The 21778-nt window shown below is 41.4% G+C and overlaps 1 protein-coding gene across 1 annotated transcript; it reads right to left on the minus strand.

Moving 5' to 3' along the window:
• Positions 1–604: 604 nt before the first annotated feature.
• On the minus strand, positions 605–14573 carry LOC120722988 (protein FAM171A2). The gene is made up of 8 exons (XM_040014208.1): positions 14246–14573; positions 9722–9949; positions 9043–9135; positions 6961–7119; positions 6465–6644; positions 6253–6366; positions 5626–5752; positions 605–5023 (listed from the first exon to the last, which is right to left on the minus strand). The coding sequence occupies exons 1-8, from the start codon at positions 14340–14342 to the stop codon at positions 3535–3537; spliced, it is 2487 nt and encodes an 828-aa protein (XP_039870142.1). The 5' UTR covers positions 14343–14573; the 3' UTR covers positions 605–3534.
• Positions 14574–21778: the final 7205 nt, after the last annotated feature.

A 21778-nucleotide genomic window follows, 5' to 3' on the forward strand; every position in this document is an offset into this window, starting at 1 on the left:
GCATAAATTATGTGCAAATATGTATGTTGATGTTCCTGAAGTTTCTATCAACAAGGAAGCTGAAACAATACTTCAGCATTTATGAACAAGGGGTGGGATTAATTATATGTGCATACTTCCCACTCCTAGATGATTAGAATATTTAAAACATTATTGTTGTGTATTTTGCTTTATTTTGGTATGGGTTTTTTTTTTTTTAAATCAAAGTGAATTAATTGATTTTATTTTATTTATTTGAAAACACTTAGTTTTCTAAATATTTGATACCTCAGGTTTACTTTATTCTTTTATCTTCTTCTTGTCAGGTTTTTTGCCTGCTTCCTGATTTAAGTTGGCAGTGAGTTGTGTTTTGTGTCTTGTATTTAGACTTACTTTAATTGTATCTTTGATCTTGATTAATTTCAGCTGTTTCTTTTCCTCCAGCTGTTTCCTCTCTCCTTGATTGCCCTCAGTATCCTTTGGTAGAACATCTATTTGCCATCTGTTTGTTCTGCTACATTCACTTTTCCAACAGCTTGAGTTTGCTATTTTTCTTCATGGACTTTTGACCTAATTAGAGGCTAGTTTTGATGTGGTTTTCAAAATAAAATCCCAAACACAGACAGACCGTGGGAACAAATTTATTTCTATTTTGTCTCATGTACAGAAAGTTGAATCAATTTACAGTTTACAAACAACTGACCAGGTGAATGAAGCCGATGATTTACTGCACAGGATGAAGGCCTACAGCTCAGTCCTCTTGATGCTCTTAACTATCAAAAACATCCAGCGCGGTAGGTTGCCAGATTTGAAGTTTCCTCTCAGGGATTCGGTGTCAAATCGTTCACCAAATCTGAGAAAACACTTCATTAGCAAAACATAAACAAGCAAGAAAAGCCACGATTGCACAACTCAATACTTTCCATATCTGGTTCAAAAAAATAAAAGTACACTTACAGCAGTGGGCGCAACATTTTAGCAGGATTCGATTCATGGTTGTGCTATTCTTCAGACTTTGAGTTACATCACATTTTCAGCTTGTTCCGTAGGCTACTGACACAGGCTTATGAACAGCAAGCGAATGGTACAAAGGACCAACATGTCAGCATGACTTTTATACAGCCGTTTTCCCTTCATAAGCAACCCATTACTCTGCAAAAACCACCAACAAAACAGCCGTCAGCCTCGCTAAGTTCACAGTTGTTGAATAGGCAGTGGTGATGCTAGTAACAGCAGGAGCGTGTTGGTCAGTATGTTATCGTTGTAAACATTTACGACCGGAAGTGAATTTCGTTAGAACTGGATTAAGGGAAAAGTCAGTGTATCTTCATGAAGTTCATTTGGCAACACAGTCCAATGCATCATTTTGTGCCAAACATCCTTGTTATCAATAATAATAGTTAAAAAAAAATCATTAAAAACACCCTATTCTACATTTAACATGCACATTGTATACACATAAAATCTCATATAGATCATACCATTTACAGGTTCCGTGAAAAAAGAGGATAGATACAAGAAATTAAGATATCCAAGGACGGAATAGCCGCAAGAAAAGTTGTCTGTTTTGGCAGGCATGCTCCCCAGAGTGACGCGTGTTGCTGTTGTTGTTACCGCAATGCAGTGTGCTTATCAGTGCCTGCCGATCTCGACAGTGAGTTTAGGTGACCGCTGACTGCATTTTAAAAAGGGACCGGCATGCCTATCACTCGATCCTATGTGAAAGAAGGCACTTACAGGAGAGAAGTGGTTCAGGCTCTGTCTACAGGCAACCCCCGCTGATCTCAGTAGGATATTTCAGAAATAGTAAGTCTTCAAGTAAAAGCGGTTTGGAACTACGCTTGTTTCTTGGCGTTTAGGGGTTGTCTAGCAGGAAGTTGTAGGGGAGGGCTTTTGGTGCCTTCTGTTTATTTCATACATTCATATGCATGCAACCTTTCTATACCAAATGGTCTTTCAAATATCTGGGCATGTATTTACACAAGATAAATGGGTCATTCCATATAAAATCAGCCCAATCTGAAAAAAAAAAAAAATCCCACCTGACCCCCTCAGAAGCTTCCACGGCCCCCCCCCCCTCAAATTGAATGAGGCCATGCAAATTTTTACCTTCATTCTATAAATACTGTCCAAGTTAAAGGCCCTCAAAGTACACAGGGTTTTACTTGAGTTTTTAACATCATAAATGTTAGAAACTGTGAGCAAATCAATGTTACACCATCTCCAAGTGTCACAGTCTAAAAGCCATAATGTTGCTTTTGATGAACACAGATTTTACATAAACAACTCTAATATTTCACCAGAGAAATGACATTGGTGCTCACATACTGTGTTTAATCATTTTGATAAATCACATTTATCCAAAAATTTTAGGTTCTAAAGAAGTTTTTCAAAATCCTTGAGGGTCTCCAAATTTTCTTTGGCCATTACTTTTGTTCAGCGCAAGTGTTCTCATATGTTGACCTATACTCAGAGCATCCACTCGTCCTGAGACCCTTTGGGTTGTGACAGAGTGGGTGTGAAATTGAAGTTTTTAACAGAGCTTTAATGTGAATTAAAAAGAGCTGAATTTTAAACCACTCTTAGGTATTTTGAGGGCTTATAACTGTGAAAATATCCACAGTATTAAGGTGAAACCTTACATTTCTTTATTACAGATGCTAAAGTTGTTGTATAAAAAATCTGCTGATTCAAACAGGGTCAGGTGGGAGGCACTGACTGATTTTTACTGGAATGACCCAAATGCAACAAAGTCTCTGCTGGCCAAAACTCTCACCAAGAGAAGAAAGGCAGAAATGCGTACTTTTGGCAAAATTGTACAGTAGATCACTGTGATATTACAGAGAAGATGGAGATGATGCCGAACAGTTCAAATCATTACTATTTGAGTAAGTAATTACAACACATGAACACACTACAGGAGGAAGAGGAAATCAAGAACATCCCTGAAGGAGCAAAATGCAAGTTGCACGTTGGACTTTATAATATTTCTGTAATCTGTTCACAAGAGCTCAAGGACAAACTTTCACAACTTCTTCAGACAGGGAAGCTGTTTCGGAGTAGAGAAGAAAAAGAAGCTCACATCTTCTACAGTCATTGTGAGCATCTGGGTAGAATTAGTCCAGGGAAAAAAAACCTAATTTGCCAAGAATTCCCATCAGTCCCATAAAAAATGCCATCCACTTCCAAATACTCTGTAAGTATCAATCAATAAGTTATCAAATTATTAGCAAGTGCTCTATTCTTATATTTTGCTCTATAAAATGGCTATTTCCACAGTCAGTATGTGCAATGGCTCAGACCATGGTTCAGTGACAGGTGATAGGAGACGGGGTTCACAATAAACTGGACAGATTTCAATCTACAACTCAGTGGAAACCAGAGGGATTAACTGACAGTGAGGCTACGAGAGTAACTGGCAAACACAAAGGTCAAACAACAACCTGGATATGGATTGGTGAAGCAGTGGCTGTGCTTATTGTGACCTCCCTCTCGGTGATGTGAAAGACTCCTCTTTCACAAGGCTGTTATAGTTCCAGTGTTCATTCAAAAAGCTCACTTCCTGGGGTGGAAGACCATCAGAGGCCTGTCTTCGATCTTCTGCCAGGGGCTCTTCTTGTTCTCATCTTTGTCCTCGGAATCATCCTCTGGACTGGTCATGGAGTCGCGGCGGTTCTCGCTGTTGCTGCTGCGGCTGCTGTTCACGCGGCTGCGTCCTCTTCTAGGGATGGTGGATCCTCGGGAGGACGGGCCTTCGTCCAGAAGAGGGGTTAGGGAGTTCTCCTCGGGAGAGACGGGACGTCCCTCACTGCTGCTGGGCTCGCTGTGGTCAGGGTAGGCCAGCTTGGAGTAACTCTTCCCGCCGCTGCTGCTAACACCGTGGCCCTTCCGTCCTCCCGTCCCCCAGCGCTCATCTTTTCCCTTTCTATTTCCAGCTGATTTTCGCTCTTGGGCCTCCAGAGGCGGTTCCAGGTTGACATCCCGTGGAGTGCTGCTGGAGCCACCTCCGAATCCACCACCGCCACTGAGGTCATTCCCAACATCTATGTAGGAGTGGCGCACGTGAGCATTAGCTCGACCATCAAGAGAGATGAACCACGCCCTCGGGTGTTGTTTAACTCCAAGTTCCAGGAGCTTCTTCTCTGTCAGAGCTTGCAGTTCCCCGTTCATTTGAGCCATGGTGGAATCGTTGAATAGCACTGGGATGGTCACAGGTCCCCCGGACGAGTCAGATGCCCAGCTCGGTTCCTCAGAGTCGTCGCCTTGAGATCCTCCTTGCTGTTGCTGCTGCTGGCCTTGTTTCTGGGAGTGGTGGTGATGGTGCTGCTGGCCTCCTCCCATCTGTGTGCCATCTTTGTCGTGATCCTTCTGGTCCTTGCCATCTTTGCCAGAAAACTCAGATGGCAGGCGCATGTAGTGGGCGGGGATAACCAGGGTTGGCACCATGCTACGGTACATGTTCTCCTTCATCTGGTCAATGGAGCTGCAAAAGATGATCTGACCTGGTTGGGTGTTGAGGGAAGTAGGTCGGGCAAGGCTGTCTGCTGCTGCTGCGGAATAATCCGGAGGCTTGTCGGACTGGCTTGGGACGTAGCCTTGGAAGCGAGGTGGGGACGGGGGATCGGAGGAGTACCCTCGATTGTCGTTGGCGTTGTGGTGTCTGTGATAGTCGGACTCCTTGTTGTCTTTGGGGCTGTAGTTCCGGTTGTAGTCGTCATGCAGCAAAGGGCTGTCCAAGTTGTTGGTCTCTGTGGCACGTGTAACCTTCATGGGGAAGCTTTCACCCCGTTGGGAACCTGACGCATTTTTACCCTTTGCGTGTCGCAGCATGTGGGCTGGAACATGCTTAGTTAAATCCTCCCTTGAACTCTGGTAGTCTCGCGATGGCGACAAGTCAGATTTGTCATTGGAGGGGCCTGATTCGACATGGCCTCCACAGATCAGATTTAGCCGTGACGTGGATGTGCCCTGGTCTCTCTTAGCACCGTTTAGATTGGACGTGTGAGGTTTGCCTTGCTGTCGACGTGGTTTCAGACACTTCCGTCTGAAAGATAAACAAAAACTGAAAGTCAGAAGGAAGCAAAACAGCTGCAAAAAAGGGGAGGGATTTCAAAAACTGTCTAATGAAGCAGGAACCCCATAAAGCCAGTTTTTAAGACCTTTATCATAGGCAAGATCAGTACATCACTGGAAAAAACAGGTACACTATCTGACGCATGTTTCTTGCCCTCTGGTGGATTATTTGTGTACTGCAGTACTCAATAGCTCCTTTAATTTGTCAAAGTTCCATTTCAAATAAAGTATGAATGCTTATTGTACACAGGAAACTTTTAATTAGTTTTTCATATGTTATTTTATAGTAAAAAAAAAAGGAAACATGTCTACTGGAGTATCTTTGCTCAAAATAAGCTTTCTTCGGACCTTAATTAAGCCCACATTTAAAATAAGCTGTTTTGGATGTGTAGAACAAGCCCGTCCTCTGGTAAGCTATTTTCCTTATAATTGGTCACCCCTCATAAACAGCAGGTGGGTGTGGTCCTAATTTATTGATAGTAGAAAAAAATAGGCTTTGCAGGACTAAAATAAACCCACGTTTTGCTACAAATAGAAACCTAAAAGTGAGACCTGGACCTATGCTCCCCACACCTGCAGTAGTAGAGCAGCACACAGAGCAGGATGAGCACCAGCAGGGCCAGCGATCCCAGGATGGAGAGCAGGAACAGAGTGTGGTAGGTGGTGATATCCCTCAAGCCTGGATGAGACAAACCTAAACCTGCAAGACATCATTGCAAAAGTTAACTCAGATTCATTCATAGCATGTCAGCTCCCTATTATGCTGTCCAAACAACTGCTAGTTTGTCTGTAAAGTGAGGGAGGAGGAAAGAATTTGATTTACATTGATCATGAAATAATCAGGAACTTGGTTCAGCTGATAATAGCTACATGACGCCACCCATTGGTTTTGCTGTCACCATCTTGGTGTCTGTTTCAGCCGGAGGAGTCACCCCCTGGTGGCCATTAAAAACGGATGCAAGTTTAAGGAAGCTATCATTTTTCATACGATCAATGCTTCAAACTCAAGGCTATTTAACCTTGTCCTACAAAATCACCTTGTTTATTGATTTATTATTGAGTTCCTCAGGGACGATAAAGTGAATCTTATAGTAAAGGCTTCTCCAGCTTCTTGTTATCTGTGTTTCCACAGCAGTATAAAGGCACATGAAGAGTCACCAGTTAACATTTTACCGATAACAGCCATTTTATTTTCAATACCTGAAGACGTCGGAAAGGCAGCCAACCAGTATCCCATCTGAGGAACCACGACGTTCCAGACAAACTGCGTCCCGTCCTTTTTGATGTAGCCCGTCCCGTTCCGAACCCACAGCCCTGGAGGAAAGAAAATGATCAGCAGCCTCTAAGTACAGTCATACACACATAGTTTACATTAATAAAAGACTATTTGTAAGTTTTAGCACACAGCTTACCCGTCTTTGGCTGATACAGCCAAGCGGGCACACTCGTGGCCATCCTGTTTCGGGTGTCTGATGGCAGCGGCACAGAGATGTGGATCGGATCTGAAACGCGGATCACGCTGCCATCTTTATCAAAAAGCTGAACGCTGACCACTGCCAGCGCCGTCAAGTCCATCCACCCAGTTTCTGCACCTGTATTGGTGGTGAGGCACAAACACAAACAGCTAAAAATGAACAGAATAATAACTCTGATCTTCATTTTGCTACCAGACGGTGGTATACGAGTGACTATAAATGACAATAACTTAGCGAAGTAGCAGCAATTTATTTACAGCAAGCTTATAGTCAGATCTGGGACAACTATTTCTAAAGCACACTAAAATATCCATGCAAACTGCGGTGCAAAATTTTATTGGAAAGACCTAGAAATGAAACCTCCTCAGATGATCCAGAAAGGCACAGAAACTTGGACCACACTGTAACATCAGTTTGACAGACTGACACTGACCTGAGCTGTTGGTCTCTTGGCCCAGCAGGAAGGGGAATCCCCCGATTTCATACTGGCTCCTGGCTGTGGTCAGCACAGCAGTGAGTGCTGTGTAGTTGGAGCTGGACGGCAGCTGAATGGACTTCCTCTGGAGCTGCACCAGCGGCTGGTTACGAGCCCCTGGAAAAGAAACAATCCCCCTCCTCACAGTCTGTCACGCCTACAACCACCGTGTTTGTTTCTAAAGCTCAAAAAGGTGTAACGATATATGTGTGAGTGCATCACAGCCGTACGGAGGCGGCTGCGACTGAGCTATATTTGTAATAATAATGCACAGCTCTTCTAGGTTTAAGGTTGTGGAGAGGGGTGTGAATCCTTAATTATGGCTTATCTGTTTGTTTGTTTGTTTATCTCATTATTAGCAGGATTATGGAGGATTTGCCACAAAATTTCTTGAAAGATGGAGACTGCTACAACTCAGAAGTGGTTAATTTTTGGAGTGGATCCAACTCTGGATCCAGTAACTGTTTAACCATAGACAAGAAAAACTGGTTACATGTTCACAAATATGCATTACTTCGCACTGAAGTAAGTAAAATTAGGAAAAAGAAAACAAACCTGATCAAAATCCCTGCTGGGATCCAGGGATTTCATTTATACAGGGTGTGGAGGGAATACAGTACAGTCTCAGAGCTCTGCTGTTGTGTAACGGCTCAGTCACAGGAGGGTAAAAACAGGAACCACTGAACTGTTTCATGCTCAGTAATTGATCACAATAGTTGTGGTGACCAAATGTTCACCCAGAAGTTTAATGTGCAACGCCCTCAACCTCTGAATGTCCACTCTCAATACAAAGTAGTATTTTTACTCAGTTGTATATCGAATTTGTATCCTATTTTTATCTTATTGTATATTTTATTCTATTTTATTCTACTGTATATAGTATTTTATTTTATTCTATTCTGTACAGTTGTGTACATTACAGTATATTATTTGTATTGTATTCTAATTTTTGCTATATAACTTTTGCACTGTCCACTTCCTGCTGTGACAAAACAAATTTCCCACGTGTGGGACTAATAAAGGTTATCTTATCTTTATCTTATCTCATCTGGTTGCCAGTTGGTTGTATTCTGGTTATATTCCTACACAGGTGAGGTGTCAGAGGTGTCGTGTGTGGATGCGAGGAAGAGATGACCCAAACGCAGGACATTGATTTATGAAGGATTACCACGGTGTTTATTATAGGCTGGATGAACAAATATTGACTGACTGAACTGAAAACACACACAGAAACAGCAGTGACAACGTCAATGACAAGACAATGAACTGATGAAACTGAGGGACTTAAATACACAGGCTAAATGATGAGTGATTAGGGGCAGGTGAGTAAACAGCTGGACTCAATCTGACTAATGATAAATGGGAAGATAACTAGAACATAATGCACACAGACTAGGGCTAACACAATAAAACAGGAAGTGGAACATACGGAAGATAAACAGTGAATATGAACTGAAAATACCGGGTCAACGACCCAGGAAACCTGACATGAGGCTGTCGAGCACCATTGTAATTGTGCAGTTAAATTGCCCCTGAAGCAACGGCATCGCTGTCTGTGGATTCATTTCTACATTTCTGTTTCAGATCTTCGAGTTTCAGGCTGAACTCTGAACATAAGCCAGTTAGTGTGAACTTCTGTGCAACAGATTTGCTATTTTCTGCATTTTGTTGCAGTTAATCACCAAAATGTCACAAACAGATTGCATGTAATTAGCAACTTGCCTCCTTTCAAACGCAAATTGATATCCGGCTGTCTCTTCTTACTGAATTTTTTTGCTAATTTGACACACCAAGATTGCTTTCAAGACAGCAACTGATTGGGAGTGGGTGCAGAACCAATTCAAAACAACCATTTAAAAGGCAATGAGATTGCGAGATTGTGATGATTTGCAATAATTCTGGTATTGAAAAATAAAAAATAAAAACTCAAATGGCCAAACTGAACAATCCAAATCACCACAACAGGACTATCGTTTTCTAATGAGTCTATATTATATTAAATATGTTCTGCATGAGGCTTTTTTTAGAGGCTGTTTTTACCTGGAGACCCAGAGAGCACCTGCAGGACGTCATCGTACAGAATAAGAGTTCCCGGCCTCTGAACGAGCAGGTACAGGCTGACTGCTGCATACACTACAAGAAGAAGAAAACGAAATCAGCAGATTTCACAGGTGCAGGAACACTGCTGAGACAGAGTTTGTTTTAAGACTCAAAATAATAAAAATAACCATCATCTAGGCAAAAGCAGCTCCATAACCTCAAGGCTAAAGGGAAAAAAACTGGATTCTGTGGGTGAATTACACATGACGCAGTTTTTAAATCCAGTCTCCTCGTCCTCATCGACAGGCCCGACTGAGATTTGAAAACTCCAGCGACAAAACAAAAAAGACATTTTTTTATTCCCACAATTAAAAACAAGAGATCCTGTGATCCTGTTCTAAAAAAACCTGAGCTGTGGCACTACCAGGCTTTATGCAACAGAAATGCTGCTTCCATTTTAATCACAGCAGTATCGAAGCCCAGCGCAGCCATGGGGGTAACCTTAAAATGGATGAGGTAGGTCAACAGGTAAAAAATACTTTTTATACTTTTTAGGTTTTATTATCTACTGGATGTATATAAAAGATGGACATAGCATCTAATGTTTCTATACGTTACCGTTACGGTACTTGCAAAGTAGAGAAAAAAGCAAACAAGTCGTAAAATGCGCTGGACTTACGCGGGATGCGGCTGGAGTGCCAGGGCACAGAGTTGGTGACGTAGTCTTGTTTGGAGGCTGTAATAATGACCCATGTTCCCGCACGGTACAGGAAGTTGACCCTCACCACGCCATCCTTGCCAGCACGGCTGGACGCCAACAGGGTCTGGTTACCGTGTACTTCCACCTGAGCGTCTGCCAACTGGGACAGGTCGCTGTTGTCGAACACCTGGACTCTTATTTGCACCTCTGCAAGGAGAAAAAGAGGGAGAGTAATTAGCCAGTAGCTAACTGATGAGTGTTTTGAACAAACAAGGCTAATATTTTGTCAATTATTGAACAGAATAAAAGATATTTCTTCTATAACATTTCTGTCATATTAAAAACGAAGCTTTCCGATTCACCAGTCTTGTGTCGTCTCATTAAACTGCAGTTTTAAAGATCTAATTACACTTGAGTATGGCTCAATTTATCAAGTCACCCTCAGCTGTCCTACAAGGACGGCATAATTATGCAGCAGCGTTACAATGTCATTCAAAATGACCTACACGGAGCGAAGGCCGCATAATTACCATGAAACACAGCATGTGCCCCAACAGGTGAAATAAAAACATTAAATACACTTTGTATTTTATTTACTATAAGAATTAGAATTGCCTGAGGAGATAATCAGGCTTTAGGTTTAATCACATTAACAGAGATGGTTTTTGTATTAAAAGTTTTCTGAAAAGTTATGTTTAAAAATGGTAATGTTAAATTTCCTCAGTTAATTACTTACATTAAATAAGTTCAAATTAAAGTAATTAATGATTTTTGCTATAAGTGTTCAGAAAGTTTATGTTTAAATATGCAAATATATTCCTATTAAGTAAGTATTAAATTACATACGTACAAGTGACAAAATTGGGTTAAATAAACATTTTAACTTCATTTTTCCAAAAAAAGAAAGATAATAGAAGCAAAATGGCCCAATATTTAAAAACATGTGTTTTTGTCTATAGTTAGCAAACAGCACTGTTAAATCATCTAACAGTTCATATCGACTCATAGATATTCAGGATGTTTAGCTGGCAATAATATTTTTTGTGCTGATGAAAAAAAGTCATGGTGATTCTCAGTAATAACTTACTTTCATGTATATAAAAGGTAGTTTCGTTTTTTTAAAACAATGAAATCTCTTTTGCATGACTCTATTTAACTAAATTCAGGGTGCTTTATGTTCTGAAGTATGTTATAAAATAACACAGCAAAGACCACAATGATGAGCAAGTGCTTTGGCGACAGTGGGAAGGAAAAACTCCCCTCTAACAGGAAGAAAACTCTGGCATAGCCGTTAAGGGAAGGGAAGTTATCTGCCACGACTGGCTCGGGGGTGAGTGGAGGGGGACAAAGAACCACTGTGGAAGAAAGCCAGAGATAAATAATAAGTAATAATTAAAGCAGAGTGGTGTTTAAACACACAGTGAGTGGAACAAAAATCTAAATAATCATATTTATCCTTTACTAAGCCTTTTAGCTCCTCCCACTTTAAGCCGGCTTTCTTGTGATTGGTTGACCCTTGTAAACTGAAGGTTTGAACATCAGGTGGGTGGGGCTTCTGTGCCTGAGATGAGAGCTTAAAGGTATCTCCTGTTACTGACATCACACAGATCCAAGACCAGAAAAAAATAGCTCAAAGCTGAATGTTTAGGTCAGTCTGCAGCTTGATCTATTGTGCATCCACCGTAGTAACAATATATCTACGTGACAGAAAATTAGGAAAAGCATAATAGGTCTCCTTTAAGGGCATCGGCGACTATAACATCACCAGGAGGTGTAACTTATGTTGATCCCACAGCATGTATATTAGTCAATAGATGTGACTGATGAGGAATGCATTCAGAGTTTTAAATGTATTGACCGGTGAGCTGTGTGCGCTGCTGCTGCAGACTAATCACTTCCAGCAGGGGATGATTGTTGTTGTTAGTTTGATGATGATGTTTGTAGTCATCACAGCCACACCCGTCATAAATCCGTTGCGTGGCTATTTCCGCCCCTCATCCCCTCATCATTCTTGTCAGCTCGGGAACATTTTCTCATCTCGTCTCTTGGACGACGTAGATGTGGGTCATGCTGGGGATGTTCCCATGGATACAAGCTGACACTCCAAAAAGCTGGCTTGTTGTGTTTCAGTCCCTGAAGGACTGCGAGCTAAAACCGCGCAGGCCTCCAGCGACAAACCCCTCGATGCACAACTCTTCCAGAGACAGCAGCTAATGGCCGCATTCAGATAATAAGCAGTATGTTTGTGTGTGGGTGTTTGTGTGTCCATATCCACGGTGCATGCATAAATGCTGCCATCCATTAACATAAATTGTCCAATAAAGGCTCCTTTGTGTGTGTGTGTGTGTGTAGAGAGGATTTCCTCAATCTGGGCTACTCACTTGAAGGCTTGAAGCAGCTCCATTGACACAAACACAGAGAGTCACAGTGCCACAGTGAGACACAGTGGGAATTTTTCACTCCCTCAGTGTCCTTCAGAAGTGATTCAGTAGACGCATCTCAAAACACAACTTAAATTCACCGAATGGTTGTCAAAATCGAAGGCAGGAAGCCTCTTATTTCTTGTACAGTTTGTGCTTTTCTTTTAATATAATCGCCATAAACTCTTCTTTAGTGACTGAAATGTCAAAGTGGCATTGTTTTTGAACCCATTATATGTTTTACAGCAAGATTATTTAAAGGCTCTGATTGTGTTTATCATACCTGCGCTGTTTCTGTTATCTCTGACGTTATGTTTTAAAGTCATATGCAAAAAGGAGTAAACCTGACTCAATATGGATGCAAAGAAAAATCTGCAGATGGATTACGCTTTGGTGTAAGCTTGTGTTTGATTTAATCTATTTCCTTCCAAAACAAGCAACATCTCCACCAACCCAGATAGCAAACAATGTATGGTCTGTGTTTCACATCTGGAGTTTACTTATTAGTAATGTTTGGCCTCGACTAACTCAGCCTTTGTCGATTAAATGACCAACTGTTAGAAAAGAGTTAAATGTTCACAGAAATTCAGTGTAACATCATAAAAAGGAACGAGTGAGTCAATATTTGGTCTTACTGGGTAAGAAAATGATTTCAAAAAATGTGTTTTTTTTTAACTAACACATGTTTGGACTTGCTTTCAGCCACATGTGCAGTTTTCTCATGGGCCACATTTGTCTTCGACCAACAATGTTGGCTGAGGGTGAATCTGGCGGCTCCGACTCAGTCACAGGACCACAGTGCAAGGGCCTGATCTCAGATGTGTCGTGACAGTAGCTGACCCAAAGAACACCTGCCAGGGCTGTAACCCGAGCAGTAAGTACATAAAGCGGCACAACTTAGGCCCGAATGTGTCAGCAATCTGACATTTCTAAATACAGGAATAGATTTGTAGCATTGTGCAAATGCTTGCAGGTCAGGAGAACTGCTGAGCTGTTCCCGAAACAAGCCTGACGCATCAATTAAATGACAATTTCCTCCCTCGAAGCAAAGGTGCAAAATCTATGTTAAAAAGTTAGTTTAACAGACAAAACATTTCTTAAAGGAGAGGTGGAAGCAGCATTCAGAACCTTTTTCTAAAAGTAAAAGTGACAATATGAAAACTAAAGTGAAGAATTATCAATAGAAATCCACTTTTCACTGCACAGAATAAAAGATACAGGACCACTAAAGAACATTTTAGGTACGGTTTCGCAATCTTCTGTAGTTCCAGGTTATTATTAGCTTGCTTTTGAGACTCTACAAATAAGGACCATGATTAAAAAGAAGAACATTTCCTTCTACGGTGTGGAGCTGTAAACGGAGAAGGTCACAACAGGAAAGCACTGCAAGTGCAAGTAACTCAAATACTGTATACTCAGTTACATTCCTGCACTCTCTGTGCCTGGGACCATTCATGCATGTCAAAAATAGCTTCAGGCATGCATAATGCAATGTAATTACATAATGTCCTAAAGCATGCACCACAATAATATAAACACGGAGTATGTTAAGGCCTCTGCTGAAGCATTACTTAACGGAACAATAGCGGGGGGGTTTCTCATGCAGGGGAATTGATTTTGGAGTGAAGAAATCTAAAATGTTGGCTCAGGGACTGACACATTTCCAAGACCGCAGGCCCTCCTGCTCTCACCGTTACTCACTGTGCAAAGCAACAATGACACACATGAAGGCCCGGCTTAGTTGGGCCTGACACTGCACAGGAACAACAGACTCGGGCCTGCGCTCACATCTGAATCTCTCACATCTGCACAGCACGGGGACATAACCAGCTCACGGCCACCAGCGTGGCCTCTCTGTCAAAGCAACTCGCAGATATTAAAGAATCTATACCGCCAAAAGACGACGCTATCCCGGGGCAAGCACGGCAAAAAGCCTCGCCTGTAATTAACCGTAAATATCTTTCAGGTTGCCATAAAATCAGGGCGCATCGCTGCACAGATCGACTGATTGTCGACAAAAGCCGTAAAAATGCAACCACTCCCATCTCCTCATTGTGCCGCATCCCCCGTATGGCGAGCTTACCCAGTGCTCCCTGATCTGGAAGAGATTTGGCCAGCGCCTCCCAGACCGCGCACACCGACACGAAGAGGAGCAAACGGGAGATGCAGTTGGCTGGCATCCTTGCAGCTACATCTCTAGTCCCAGACCGGCGGCCGTGTGTCCATATTTCTGATTTTTTTTCCCCTTCAGACGTCTTTGAATGGAGCCGAGATGCTGCCGACTGTGTGGGCTTCGCCTTGTTTTTATTGTCTGAGGAGGAGCGCAGGAAAGAGAGCTACGTTTCCCTCTGCTGATCTCCAGTGGAACAGCGACCCATCTGCACTACTCTGATACCAATCTGGACCCTCCGTGGACCTTTAATCAGGAGGTCAAAGTCCCTGTTCGGATTGTGATTATTAATTATTAGATTATTAATCTCAGTTTTTCAGCTTTTTTTTTAAAATCAATCAATGCGTGAAACAGAGGGCATCTTTAAAAGCCTGTATTAGGATAAACCTCAATAACAGACCGGAAATTACTTCAACCAAAATAATAATCTAGTTCATCAGCATTAAACAAGGACAGATATAGCAGCAGGATAATGCAGTGTTGTTTCTGATGGCATCCGTCATAATAGGTGCTGACCTTTTGCTAACCATGTATTTTAGAGGCCAAAACTACGGAAGCCTGTTTCCGCCACTAAAAAAAAAAAATCCATAGCTCGAAATTCCGACTTATTTTCTCAAAATTTCGACTTATTAACTCAAAATTTTGAGAAAAGTAACTCGAAATTTCGAGTTAGGGCAGCCAATCAGTAATCTATGTGAATGACGTCATTTCCTTGTTAGCCCCCAGGTACAAATGCTACAGCTAAGCTACCAGTATTACATCCAGTCATGAATGCACAGATTGCTGAGTATTTTCAGTGTGGCTTCAAAAATGATGAAATCCTTGTTTTATTAGCGGAGTCACATGGCGTTACTATCAGCAAACTATGGAAGCCCGTTTCTGCCACTAAAAAAAAAAAAAAAAGCTAGTATCCATAACTCGAAATTTCGAGTTATTTTCTCGAAATTTCGAGTTAGCTCTGCCAATCAAAAATATACGTGAATGAGGTCGCTTTCTTGTTACCCGGAAGCATATGGCGCAGGACCGCGCACTCAAAAACGGATCCCAACAAATTAAAGTATGTTTGCTGATAGTAACACCATGTGATTCAGCTAATAACACAAGGATTTCATCATTTGTGAAGCCAGGCTGAAAACACTCAGCAATCTGTGCATTCACGACTGGATGTAATACCGGTAGCTTAGCTGTAGCATTTGTAGCTGAGGGCTTCAGCTTCCGGGTAACATGGAAATGACGTCATTCACGTGAGGATTACTGATTGGCAAGCGCTAACTCGAAATTTCGAGTTGCTTTTCCTCAAAATTTTGAGTTAATATGTCGAAATTTCGAGAAAATAACTCGAAATTTCGAGGGAATAACTCGAAATTCGAGAGGAAACTCGAATTTGAGTATCCTTTTTTTTTTTTAGTGGCGGAAACGGGCTTCCATAGCAAACGTACTCGCAAAAGCGCCAATTTGTTGCGATGCGGTTTTGAGTGCACGTTACTCTGCGCCATATGCTTCCGGGTAACAAAAAGTGATCTCATTCATGTAGATTACTGATTGGCAGAGCTAACTCGTATGTTTCTCCAAATTTTGAGTTAATAAGTCGAAATTTCAAGAAAATAACTTGAAATTTCGAGTTATGGATACTTGTTTGTTTTTTTTGTTTTGTTTTTTTTTGTGGCAGAAACGGGCTTCCATACAAAACTGACTGATAGCTGGAGTTTAATGATACAAAACCATCAAATATTCCCACCTGAAAAGATGCTAAATGTTTTGTAGTTTTTTGCTTTTTTTCATGATAAAAAGAATCTAAACTGTTACCGGACGTCCCAGCAAATTCATCCCAAGGTCAGACTGCAATGCTCAAAAAAACTACAGGCCTCAAAATGTTTGTCCATGACAGTATAATTAGAAGAAAACCGAACATGTGTGGTTTATTTGGAAGGTTTGCAGAGAGGAAGCTGTTCTCTGTGAAAAGAATAATGCAGAATAGCTTCCATCTGTTTCTGGAAAAACCGCAACACTTCTGGAACAATGTCCTTTGGACAGATGAGACCAAAATGGCGATGTTTGTCAATGACCAACCACGTCTGGAGAAAACCAAACACAGCACATCAGCACAAACACCCCATACTGACTGTCAGCACAGGCACGGAGGGCTGATGAGTTGGGCTTGTTCTGCAGCCACAGGACTGGGTGTCTTCCAGAAACTGAGTCGATCGTGAACTCCTCTGTATACCAAAGTATTCAAACGAGACTGCAGCTGTCTGAGAGCTAAAGCTCTTCAACCTCAATGAACTGAAACAAAAAAAAGCCTTTCAGTCACAGCTCATCCAAGTGTCCATCGACCTGCATCAGGTCATACAGGAAACTATTACTTTAAGTTATTGCTGTTAAAGTTAGTTCTGAAAGTATTCAATCACAGGTTGTACTTGGTTTTGTTTGTTGCAGAGTTCTGCAAAAACGTTTTTTTTTGTTTGTTTTTTAATATAATGAGTTCCTCTTCTGTGGACAGGTATAAAAACTTCACTAAATTATTTATCAGTCACCTTAAAATATTTTTGGCACGTTATCTTTAACTTTCCCACCTTTTTTATCTTATCTTACATGACTATATATGCCTGACTGACTGAGCCTGATTGATATACGATAATATAACTTTTTTTTTATCCCTTTGAAACTTTTTCTGTGACCCCAGTTCTTGAAATTGGACTTCTTCTTTTTAAAATCTAGCTTTATTCATTTTGGCCCCCACTCATTTGCAAGGAAGAAGTCACCTTCAGGTCCAATAATTAGCCCTAATGAGTCAGTGTGTGTATTCGGGTGTTTTAGTGGTTAAATCTTTTTCAAACGTTAACTTTGAGAGGCTTCAGTGTTTCTCTTAATTTGTGCATTTACAGTAAATATCAAAGGAAATTTGAAACTTTTCACTTAAACTCTGGGTTACACCGATATCCAGCCAGCATGAAAAGCCTTTAACAAGAACAATGTAATGCAAAACTGAATGTAGGAAGGTAACACTTTCTAGTTTCTGAAAGTATGCTTGTTTAGCGTCCAGCTAAAACAAAAGTCAACTCTAGATGTGGCGCTGAGCTGGAGCAGGGGAGTCAAACATAAGGCCTGGGGGCCAGAATTGGCACGTGCCATGCTGACAGATGTCTTTCATATCCCGCAGCAGCATTTCTTCATCATGTAGAAAAAATGTGACATACTGCTGAAATTAAATTTCCTTTTCTCATGTTAAGACATTTGGAGGATTTAATGTGAAAATATATCATATGATACGATATGATGTGATATCAGTGTGAGCTGTGTGTGGCTCTTGTTGTAAAGTCAAAAGGAATAGCTATAAACACAAGGGATGCTCGGACATTTGACTACAAGAATCACAAAAACCTCCAGTAGCTGCAGACGCTGACTGGCTGGAAACAGGTGTTGAGGACAACACAGGTGAAACTAATCAGAGGGGGGAAACGATCACAAAAGAAGGAAAACCAACCAAGATCAGTCAGAGACGTTATAAGAGAGAGACGCAGTGCTCAAAGAGTCCTGAACTGAAATCAGTAACAGAAAAGATGGCAGCAGAAGCAGAATTTAGGAGGAAAAAAGTGTTTTTGATGCAAAGTTTTTAAACTTTTTCACTGTTTTGTTACTGGTGATTCTATGCACGCACCTTTTATATGTTGTTGATCATTTAAATTATGCTAAATCTAAATAACGCTTCAAAATAAATAAATGTGGTGACTTTTAACGACTTCTGGTTTTGCGATGTCTGCTATTCTGATGAGGAGCTCGGTAAATCTAACTATAAATCTGTCTGTCTTTGGTTTCTTTGAGCAGAAAAGTTAAAGCACAGTGATTTTTTTCTCTCGCTCTGTTATTCACATCAGGGCAGAAATCCACAGACGGGCTTAGTGCTGGACTCTGTTCAGATCTTCCCTTCGATCCAGGTTTCTCTCTGTCTGCTTTCATCACTCACCAACGGCAGCCGGCTGTCATATTTATCATCCTTATTATTTAATTAAAAATTCTTTGGCTTGAGGATTTTTTTCCCAGGCGATGTACAGAGGTGTTTGTAGATTTATTGTTATAAAAAAAAGTGATACATTTGACAAAGTGGTATTTCATTTTCATTACAGAAATCAAATCTCTTGTCTGTGGGGCTGCAAGGGTTTTTCACATCTGCTTAGAGGATTTTATTGATGTATGAAATCAGGTGAAAATTTAGAAAATGTTTGGCTGAGCTCAAATATGAAGGAACAGGACAAATCAAACCTATGATATTTTAATGCTCTACTGTGGAGTTCAGTGTAGTCCTGGTTGTATGGATTCATGCAAATGTAAAAGAGGTTTACTTCAAACACAGACACGTGGCTCACGTTTAAGACGAGCAGCAGGTGGCAGAGGTGAGAGAAAATGATGCCATTAGATTAAAAGATCTTGTGGAGGAAGGTGGGATTTTTCAAAGCATCGTCTCTGAAAGTGTCTCCACCTGAGACAGACATGTCTGACTGCACAAGCGTCAAGCTTAGGCGCTTTCTTTTTTTGCAAAGCTAAGATAGTTGAGTTGGATGCAAATAAGATGCTGCACATTTTTATGTGTGTGGATGAGGCAGGATTTGACTTGAATAAAGTAAAGAGGCCTGAGTGGATGTGCCAGACCATCACAATGAGTGTTGCTAATGCTCAGCATGGGGTAATTTACCATGCTGCATCCTTGGGAGCTGCTCCACAGACTGGCTTCTTCAGCTGTTGTACATGGCCTCTCCAGTGCCCTCATTCCCCCAAATGAGAGGCTGACTGTGAAAGCCAATATGCCACCCAATGTGGAAATTTGTAGGTTTTCACCACTCGAGCCATGTGAGGGAACGGATTGAAAGCCACCAACAGATAATAATGAAGTTCCTGCCACTGAAGTCATTTAAACCCTAGTAAGGAAGTCTTCTCTGTTTCGAGGTGGAAGGTGTATGATTGAGAAATTTATATTCAGATGTTCTGACTGTGAGGACATCGCGCCACCGACTTGTTGAGGCTCAGGAAGGCATATAAAAGACACTCCCCTCTGTGTTTCAAGCGAAGTGATTGGATGTGATGTAGGAACAGCGATGTGGTGTGACACAGAGGACAGACAGGATGTTCCTGTAATATTTCATTTTGTTTACTTTTATGGTAATTTTACATTTATGTTTGTATATATACATGTGTGTTGTACTATATAGCTCCTGCTGCTGGGTTCTATGTTGGAGCATTTTTTTCTTTGTTTTCTAAGACATATAGTTTCACGTGTCATTTTGCGTTTCTCAATTTCACTTTAGTTAGAGGAGTTCAGACATTCAAGAGGGGCTCAGAGCCAGCTGAGGTGGTTCAGGCATTTTACACGGACACCATCTGGGTGACGTGTCCTACCATGAGACCCTGGGATAGACCAAGGACACACTGAAGAGATTAGATCTCCTGGCTGACCTGAGAACACCTCGTGTTCCCCAAGATAAGGTGGAGGATGTGGTTGGGAAGAGGGAGGTCTGGGCTTCTCTGTTTAGGATGCTAACTGCACAACCCGACCTTGGAGAAGCAGAAGAAAATGGATCAAATGAATGGATCTGCAATATTTGTATGAAGTTTGAAATAAATCCTTAAAGTTTCATTTTTGTGTTAACACTTGAACACTTGTTACTCTACATTAGGCCTGTACTTTTTTGCAGTACTCTCTTCAAAGAGTACAGTAAGGTTTGGGAAGAAATATCAAAACATTTGGGATCTTAACACAGAGGTGAGAAGTTTTTATTCATTGGCCAACATCATGGTCTGTAAGACTTATTTTACATGTTCTTCTAGTTTAGCTCTTAGTTTGGGATTTTCTGTTGTGATTCCTTGAATCTAGTTTCTGATAACTTAGCTGTCATATTTCTGTTATGTGTCTCTAGTGTCTTTGTTAGATTTAACTTCTGTCTCATCTTTGTTCACCTGCCTCTCATCACCCTGCTGTGTCCACTTCTCATAATTACCCTCCTGTACAAAATGTTTTCTTCAGTCTTTGTTTCAGCATGCTGTTAACCTCCCTTATGTGTTTCTGGTTGTGTACACCTGTGCACATCTTTGGATTTTGACACTTTATGTATATTAGTCCTGGATTTATTGTACACGTGCCAGAATAAACAGCTCACCTTCGTTTGGATTTGGGTCCTAAATCAGTCGCTAAGTGATGGACTTTGAGTGGTTTGACATTTGAGAAAGGTTCAGATTGCTTCAGTGTCTTTTGCACAGATTATTATGAGAAATGGATTAAAAGTGGTGAGAATGAACTTTCTGGTATGAGAATTGCTTCAAAAACTTTAAAGCCCAGTATAAGTTTTTCTAAGTCTGTGTAAATCCATCTACTCATGACATTTTACTTCAAGGTAATGTAATTAGGAAGGGGGCGTAGTTTTTTTTTAACTGTTTGACTGCAGGCCTTATCTTGGCTTAACATCCACCAGAACTCTCTGAGACCTGTTCTATAAGTAGGATCTGAAATCATACAAAGCAGGATTTCATCTTAAACTTTGGGGTTAACCCGTGTTTGATACATCACCATGGTAACTTGTTCTCACCGGAGTGCATTCCTATGGTTAATCATACTGTCAACATTATCTGCTCTGGAGGAGGTCATGTGCCAGATTAGAGCTCACCGCTTTAAATCTCCTACCGACCAATCAAATCTCTGGAAAATAGCATCACTGTTCCTGAAAGAGGCAGCACGGTGGCACGGTGGTTAGCACTGTTGCCGCACAGCAAGAAGGTCCTGAGTTCAATTCCGCCATCAGGCCGGGGTCTTTCTGTGTGGAGTTTGCATGTTCTCCCCGTGTTTGCGTGGGTTCCCTCCGGGTACTCCGGCTTCCTCCCACCGTCCAAAGACATGCAGCTTGTGGGGATAGGTTAATCGGATAATCCAAATTGCCACTAAGTGTGAATGTGCGAGTGAATGAGAGTGCGAATGGTTGTCTGTCCCTGTGTGTTAGCCCTGTGACAGACTGGCGACCTGTCCAGGGTGTACCCTGCCTCTCGCCCTATGACAGCTGGGATAGGCTCCAGCGCCCCCCGCGACCCTGAAAAGGATAAGCGGAAGCGAATGGATGGATGGATGTTCCTGAAAGATCTCTTGAATCTGTGCACAAAGAAGTGGGAGTGTCTGAAGTTTAATAGTGTCTGAACTTTGTGTTTCCCAGATGAGCATCAGGCTGAATACAGAGTCTTACATACATGCAGCCTATTCCTTGATTATGGAACAAAACTCTGTGTGTGTTGAACCTGTGCAGGGTTCAGGTTATGATTATGTTCATGTCCACCGCTTTAGATGGAATTTCTTATTTGGAGCACCCAAGTGAAAATCTTATAATTGGAACGGCCAGATTTGATTTGACAGATAACATCTTTTAGGCTTATTTAGTGTGCAGCTGAAATACTGCTGAAACCTCTGTGGTT

Source organism: Simochromis diagramma, unplaced genomic scaffold (assembly GCF_900408965.1).
Source record: "Simochromis diagramma unplaced genomic scaffold, fSimDia1.1 OVJJ01000669.1, whole genome shotgun sequence".
NCBI classification, from domain to species: Eukaryota; Metazoa; Chordata; class Actinopteri; order Cichliformes; family Cichlidae; genus Simochromis; species Simochromis diagramma.

What these genes read in the sequence shown, in the direction of transcription:
- LOC120722988 (XM_040014208.1), bottom strand. Translation starts at nt 14,342, where the DNA reads ATGCCAGCCAACTGCATCTCCCGTTTGCTCCTCTTCGTGTCGGTGTGC. An exon ending in GCTGTATCAGCCAAAGACGG is followed by an intron (nt 6,367 to 6,464) that starts GTAAGCTGTGTG and finishes TCTTTCCTCCAG; the next exon opens with GGCTGTGGGTTCGGAACGGG. An exon ending in TGCCTTTCCGACGTCTTCAG is followed by an intron (nt 5,753 to 6,252) that starts GTATTGAAAATA and finishes GATGTCTTGCAG; the next exon opens with GTTTAGGTTTGTCTCATCCA.